Source organism: Sinocyclocheilus rhinocerous, unplaced genomic scaffold, assembly GCF_001515625.1.
Source record: "Sinocyclocheilus rhinocerous isolate Xijiao unplaced genomic scaffold, SAMN03320098_v1.1 scaffold860, whole genome shotgun sequence".
In the NCBI taxonomy this organism is placed as follows: Eukaryota; Metazoa; Chordata; class Actinopteri; order Cypriniformes; family Cyprinidae; genus Sinocyclocheilus; species Sinocyclocheilus rhinocerous.
This window is the reverse complement of record NW_015638565.1, coordinates 1122000-1129951: the sequence shown is the minus strand read 5'-3', so window position 1 is coordinate 1129951 and position 7952 is coordinate 1122000. Positions and strand designations below refer to the sequence as shown.

Below are 7952 nucleotides of genomic sequence, written 5' to 3'. Positions count from 1 at the left end.
GTGTGTGTGTGTGTGTGTGTGTGTGTGACCCTGGACCACAAAACCAGTCATAAGGGTCAATTTTTTGAAATTGAGATTTATACATAATGAAAGCTAGTTTTAGTTGAAAGCTGAATAAATAAGCTTTCCATTGATTTATGGTTTGTTATGATAGGACAATATTTGGCTAGGACTATTTGAAAATCTGAAATCTGAGGGTGCAAAAAAATCGATAATTTTGACCCATACAATGTATTTTTGGCTATTGCTACAAATATACCCCAGCAACTTAAGGTTTTGTGGTCCAGGGTCATATATATATATATACTTTGTATATATATATATATTGTATAAAACAATAATTAAAGCATTGTGCAATTGAACTGGATTTGGGATTTGCCTCAGTATGGTGCTTATAAATATTCTGAATGGATATTGCTTTTGCCAAACTTAGATTCACCTCTGATTTCACTTTCGGGTAATAAAAGGACATTTAAAAAAATACTTTGCTTAGAAGAAAAAACCTTTTACTCACCCAAGAATGATTACAGCATCTAGGGACTCTGGAAAGATACTATAAGAGTGGCTCAAACGGTTTGTGTGCTACGTAACTCCGTCTGTTCCTGGACACAAAGTGCCATACAACTTCTGAGCACTTTCGATATAGCGCATGAGTCACATGGACCACTTCTGTGTTATTTGTATGGTGCTTCAGTCTTTTTTGGAGCTTGAAAGCTTCAGTGCCCATTCACTGTAACTGCGCTAAGGTAAACTATTCCTTTAACAAACCTCTCGAGTTTTCCACTCATGTCATGACAATGTCATTTCAGGACTCGATGGCCATCTAATCCTTTGTGCCTCTCCTATTCCCATCAAATCCTATTTAATTAAATTGAATGTCAAAGGCCCCTCTTCAATGGACCACTTCTGTGTTATTTGTATGGTGCTTCAGTCTTTTTTGGAGCTTGAAAGCTTCAGTGCCCATTCACTGTAACTGCGCTAAGGTGAATTATTCCTTTAACAAACCTTTTCCACTCATGTCATGACAATGTCATTGCAGGACTCGATGGCCATCTAATCCTTTGTGCCTCTCCTATTCCCATCAAATCCTATTTAATTAAATTGAATGTCAAAGGCCCCTCTTCACCTCTTAATGTTTGCCGAGGCCTGATTGGTGAAGACAGGCATGACATCTGTTTTGAGGAAACGAAATGACTGGCAGTGCCATCGTTATTGAAAGAGATTTTATTCCCCAGCATCTGAACCGAAGACAAGCCCCTTGTCTCAATGGACACCTTCTTCCAAAGCATTTTCGTGTCATAACAGCTATAAACATTTATGCAAATATTGTTTTGAAATTGTGCCATCGAAAACCCTCCATCAAGTGTAATGCAATTTTGACGAGCAAATACAATTCGACTCGCATCAACGTTTGTCCCAGGGGTTTTAGGTAGAGTGGGTGGTCGTGTGGATACCACAGCCATGGTGTGGTATCGAGTAGTGGAGGAAGATAATGCGACTCCTTTTTGTTGATGCTTTGCCTGGGGGCTGCAGACAACCATTCTCTGAAGCAACCAAGCAGGGTCTAACAAGCACTCGGGTCTGTGATATGGATCCTTCTAAGAGAGAACGTACACGGTGCAAACAAAGCCCTGAGTTATTTATGGAGGAGCTCTGAACCCAAAAAACACATTGCTTAATGTGACACAGATAACATTAGATTAAATGGCTTGGCAGTTTACATTCCTGGTGATACATGTACACGTTCTGATCCACGTTATAACTACAGGAGAATTTTAGTCAATAGCCTGGCTTGAGAGCCCATAGGAAAGAAAAAAAAAACTTCCAATCCTTTTAAAATCTCAATTGTTTCCCCTAGACTTTTGTTTAATGCCCTCTTCACACTGACAGTAATTTTAAAACTAAAGGTGGTAAAGTCAAAATATGTCTATAAAAAATCTATACACACACACAAAGGCCTGAATTTAAGACTTATTTTAAGAAATTAATGTCCATTTGGATTACACAGTTTTAACATAAACTACTAATCCTGATGCAAATTTGTCAGTAATACATAAATGAAACAAAAGATTTCTGTAAAAGTATTATTAATGCACAATAACCAGGTTCATGTATTTATCATCTATTTGTTTCAATCTCATATAGTTTTAACAAACTGAATATTGCTCATTCAACAGCTAGTCATATTTAACCATGTTCGTACTTTATAATTGAATAAATAGTATTGTTTTCACAATTACAGTTGTGAATTGCAGTTGTGCATAATGCATCATATCATGCACATAAGCACCACTGCACAACATGTCAGAACACATGCTCACCATGCCACTCCTCTGAGAATACTAACCAAATTAATGTTACACTAATTATGACAAATATTTAATATTAAATATACTGTGCACTACAAGGTCTGTGCTTTTTTTTTTTTTGCAAATAGCATGGCATACCCAACCATTACCTTTATTTTATTATGCACATGGGGAAGCTTATATGTTTTAGTTACGGTTGTGCTTATAAGTTTGAACATATATGTTCCAAATGCACCTAGTAACTAATAAATAAAATGATTTTGCTGTACAGATCTGAGGAAGAACTTTGAGGAGGAACCACTGGGTAAGGAAGTGGCACTGGATCAGGAAGTCCTTCTGCGCTGTCATCCTCCTGAAGGTGTTCCTCCTGCAGAGGTGAGAGCAACAATTAAACATGTTAACACCCAGCAGCTCTGCTAATTATCCCTCTCATTAATGCACTCGCACAAATATACCATCGAGCCAGAGATCTGACGTGTTTCACCATATTCCGTCTGTTCTATGAGCTGGACTTGGATGAGGAACTACACAGTGTGATTTGGCAGCTCTGGGAGTCCCATCAATAATACATGTATTTTTGCACTGGTGCAGGACTTGACCAGCCTGCGACCAGCTGTTGCCGCTCAAAATGGCCATCCAAACTCCAAACCTAACAGCAGCGACGTATCGGTGCTTTATTTTCATATTAAATATTCAACTCCATTTTCACTACCAAAGTGACTGATAAGTTTGACTTCATTCATTGTCTTTTTTTTTTCAGTTTTAAAAGAACATTCCTGGTTTCATACAATTTCAGCATTTGTGGCGTAATTATAATTACTGTAGGAAATAATTTTGACTAATTAATCAGTTCATTATTATTATCATTATTATTATATTAATCATATTATAAATCATAGTTACAATTAAAGCTAATTCTTACAATGCATTTTAAGATTAAAAGCAGAAAAGTGGAACTACATGATTATATATAGATATATTTTATGGGATGATGAACATTATACCACAATACATAAAAATGAAATAAAAAATATTTATTCTTTTATTACCAAAGTATTATCATAGTCCCAATTCCTACTTTTAGTTCTATTTCTAATTTCAAGGTGCTAAAGAAATGTTCTGATTTCCTACATAAATAGATAGATTAATTAAATAATAATAAAAATAATAAATAATAAAAAAATAAAAGAAAGATAGAAAAATGCTAATCCACTTTCCTACTGCTCCATGCTGCCATGCAGTGCTTCTTCAGCCCAGGCAGGGTCTTTGGTAGCTGCCCAGAATGGCCGCTGGATACAGTGTCATACAGAACTTTCCATCAGTTTGAGCCAGACTGAAGCTGTGAAATATTTTCTCTTGTGTATATCTCTAGGTGGAGTGGCAGAGAAACGAGGAGCTGATCGACCCCAAGACTGACCCCAATTTCTTCATCACCGTGGACCATAATCTCATCATCAAACAAGCCCGCCTGGCCGACACAGGCAACTACACCTGCGTGGCCAAGAACATTGTGGCTCGACGAAAGAGCTCCTCGGCTACTGTGATTGTCTATGGTGTGTTTCTTCTCATACTTTGTTCCATTCTTAAATCACAGATAAATGGACTTCACCTTTCAACAGTCTGACAAAAGTTTGGGATGGTTTTGACCCAGAGTCAGGGGTAATTTACTGAGAGAGTTAGGCTAGCTTTGATGGACAACTCTATTTTGAGAACAAAATATACTGACTGCTTTGCTTTGTGAAAATTGTCAGTGTTTTACTATAACAACACTAGCTGTAGTCTCCGTCCAATTACTTTTGAACATTATCTATTTTTATTTTTATTATTTTTTAAATAATTTAAGGGTTCTCATAAACATGGAAATTAAGTTAATATAATATAAATTTAATATATTTTATAATTAATGACCTTTATATTTATTGATATAAATTTTTTTTAGGGGAGAAAGTATTAATTATAAGTGTGATCGCCTATAAATGTATTATTATTATTATTATTATTATTATTTATTTATTTATTTTTAACCGCAACCTTTAAGTTGTTTTGCAAGTTGTTCCACATAATTTCTGTTTTGTGAATAATTTTCTTGAAATTTGAACCTTTTAAAATGATTTTTAAAAATTCTTCAGTCACGATTAACTAGAAAGGTCAGAAAGTGTGGAAACTCCTATCTTTTGAATAATGTTATTAAAAATAAACGCTGCTTTCTTGAATATTTTATTTTGTAATGTAAATATAAATGCATTTGCATTATAAAACATATATTTACATGCACTTTGTGGATTTTGCTTAAGTGTCCAAATAAAATTGAGGCCATTATATTTCTAGTAGCCATCTTAAAACTGAACATTACAGCATGGGCAGCTTTAGCGTAGCTCCTCTAAAACTGTTCATGCTGTGAATGATTGCAGCAACATTACAACATATCAATTTGGGAGCAAAGCAGCCAGGCAGTGTCTCAGAAATCTCAGCAGAGGTGACAAACACTCACATTGTAGTTGAGCTTGTTGAATTAATGGCAGAAAATGGCTAATGAATGGGGTTTATAAGCTAGCTGACCTTTATTAAAATGCACAACGGCAGAGCATCGCTAACCCCGGAGGGGTCCCAGGACAAGTGCTGTTCTAAAGGTAGCATGCATTACAACCCTGTACATGCTCTCTACTGATCTGGGCCGAGTCAGTCACACACAACATAGAGTACAGTACTGGGACAGATCTACTGAGAATACTTCTAAACCACAGACAGACATGTTAACAATGGAGAATCTGAACTTGTTGGGCTTTTTTTGTCAGAGATAATGTATCAGGTTTATTTTGAAGCCTAGCCTAAAGATAATAAGTCAAGGGACAGCTGTGTAAAAGTGCTCTGCAAAAGTGAGCCGAGAACATTTTCGTTCTATTGTTTGCTCTTTATTCTATCGATCAATGAAGCCTTCACAGGGAAAAAGAGAAAAGGCAAATAAATGCTAGGTGCAGCGCCTTACAATTTGATGGATTCAAATTGTGCAGTGCTCCCCAAGCAATTTGCTACCATTGTAGAAATTAATTAAAGAAAAATTCCCTGTGAATACCTTTTGATCAAAAGAACTATTAGGTATGGTCCTTTACGCTATTAATTTTTTCCCCGTGGCTTTGCATTAAAATGCCAGTTTACTAATTTGAAGTCTTGCAGTCTTGCTTATTGGCTGAACCATAGGTGGTGTGAGAGCTGTTATTAGTGCTGTTGGACAGAGGCCGAGATTAATTTTAACAAGGCTGGACTTGACTTGACACAACGGTGTGCTAAGAGGTAATCAGGACCCGAGTTGCTGCGCAATTTCCTTCTTCGTGGTGAGCAATCAGTGGTAGAAGAGAGGCTAAAAAATTGTTTCGGTCTGACTAGAGTGAGATTTCGTGGAGAATTACGGAGCAGTTCCAAGCACAATATGGACTCTGACCAGCGATCAAGGCTTCTGGACAACAAATCGGTCGAGTTACTGAGGGAAGAAGAAATCAGATTTGCTCTGAATTCTCCCACCAAGAGAGAGGAGGCTGGGAACTTGATTAAAAACCCTGCGTGAACTTTGGACTCGGGATCATGGCGGAATCCTTGCAGGATTATGCATTTCACGAGCCAGGATATTGGTGCAATAAAAACCATACTGTGTATTGGTGTAGAGCAGAAAACCAATATACACCTCACGTGAGCGTTGTGAGATGAAATCTAGGCCGTTTCTTTTAAGACATCCAACCCACCATATGTGTCCCCCGATTTAGCAAAGACTTTTGTTAATATGCAGCTTATAAAAGGGAATGAGTGATAGCGTTGTGACTTGATAAATGGAAACTGAGGAAAATTATGTTTAGTTACCACATCCAGATGTGGCCAGACATGCACACAATTTTTTTTCTTCTTTTTTTTCTTTTTTCTAACCCTAACTCCACTTCACTCTGATTGGCTGGTTATTCTCTCATTCTGTTAACTCTTTCCCCGCCATTGACGAGTTATCTCGTCTTTTAGAAGAAAACGCTTCCCCGCCAAAGAAGAGTTTTTATGGCTTTTCGTGTTTTCACTGTTATACACTCAGGGGCGCTATTAAGCATCTTCTGAACGAGTACAAAACCTCCCGAACAAAAAACACATGTGAACAGGACTGAGAAACTAGTGATCTCTTATGTAAACAGATGCATATGAAAAATAATGCGATCATCAGCAATAGACAGCATATAAATGAAAACTGCATAATGTTACGGAGTAAAATGTTGATACAGGAAGTAGTATATGTCTGTGCAAGCTTTGGAGGTGTTGATGGAAGCGATTTACTGGATTTATGCTTTGATAATCGTACTGAATATTATCCAGATGTAGTTTTTGATAAAAATGTGATATTCTCACCTTTTTGCTTAACATTATATTTTTTTTTACGAAACCTACCTATATTGAAGTGTTGATAAAAAAAGAATGCTTTAAGCTAGAATAAAACTGATTTTTTTGTTTAAAAGTAGAGGCTCTGATCTTTATTTAGGTGTATTACATATTCAAATATTCATACAGCAAAATATACTGGAGGCCATCAAATTTTAGTGAAAATCATCAAAATCGCTGGCGGTGGCTGGCAACTTTTTTTAAAAATGCTGGCGGGGAAAGAGTTAATGCAATAATACCCTGTGCTAGTAATTAGTACACAAATCAGCCTAAACAAGTCAAACTGTTATAAGTAGACACGCAAATTACAGAGTAAACAACTCACCCATTTGGAAACATTAGTTGTGTCCGAAATCACACACTCTCTGAGCAGGTACTTCTTTTGAATAAGTAATTACTTTGCAACCATTAAAAAAGTATGTTCTATATTGTATGGATGCATGTAGTATGAATGAAGAAGTCCAGACTTACATTTGTCATGTTGTCATTGTCATGTGACCTGTCAGCATCAGATGCGTTGCTTTACCGCCATTTACAAATCCTCTCCCATGGCCTCATGGGATAATAAAAAAGTGTCATCAGATATGCACTTCAGAATCACACCGGAATTGTTTTAATCTCACCGCCTATTGTTTTATGAATACTGTGAATCTGAACATACTGCTCTGTTCACATTTAGTTTTCGCCTGCTATATAGTAGAGAAGTATGAGATTTCGGATGTAGCCATCGTTTATTAAAGGTTCCCTGTGGAATTTTGGTCTTTCTATCACCATCTGTGGTTGAAACATACAATTGCAATAGATTCGCAGTAAATCAATTTTTTCTGTAAGGCCTATAAAACCTTCAAAATAATTAAATGTTTTAAGCTTCTTTAGCCTTACAGACAAGACTTTGTCAAGCAATCTTACAAAGTTTGTCTTGACAAACCTTTTTTTTTTCTAGTTGAAAATGACTAACATGGATTTTTAGTTTGTGTTGATTCTGCTTACTTCACATTGCAATTGCAATTCTGCATTTTTTTGCTGCCTTAATTCAAATTTGGTAATTGAATTAAAGGGGTCATATGATGTTGCTAAAAATAACATTATTTTGTGTATTTGGTGTAATGAAATGTGTTTATGCGGTTTAAGGTTCAAAAAACACATTATTTTCCACATACTGTACATTATTGTTTCTCCTCTATGCTCCACCTTTCTGAAACGCGTCGATTTTTACAAAGCTCATCGGCCTGAAAA

General features: G+C 36.3%; 1 protein-coding gene across 1 annotated transcript in view; it reads left to right on the top strand.

Annotated features, from left to right (window-relative positions):
* Window positions 1–1492: 1492 nt before the first annotated feature.
* LOC107749777 (netrin receptor UNC5A-like) overlaps window positions 1493–7952 on the top strand; it is a 55976-nt gene continuing 49516 nt past the window's right edge. The window contains exons 1-3 of the mRNA XM_016564952.1: window positions 1493–1610; window positions 2581–2684; window positions 3682–3862. Coding sequence (XP_016420438.1) covers window positions 1493–1610; window positions 2581–2684; window positions 3682–3862 — 403 coding nt within the window. The remainder of the gene's footprint in view (window positions 1611–2580; window positions 2685–3681; window positions 3863–7952) is intronic.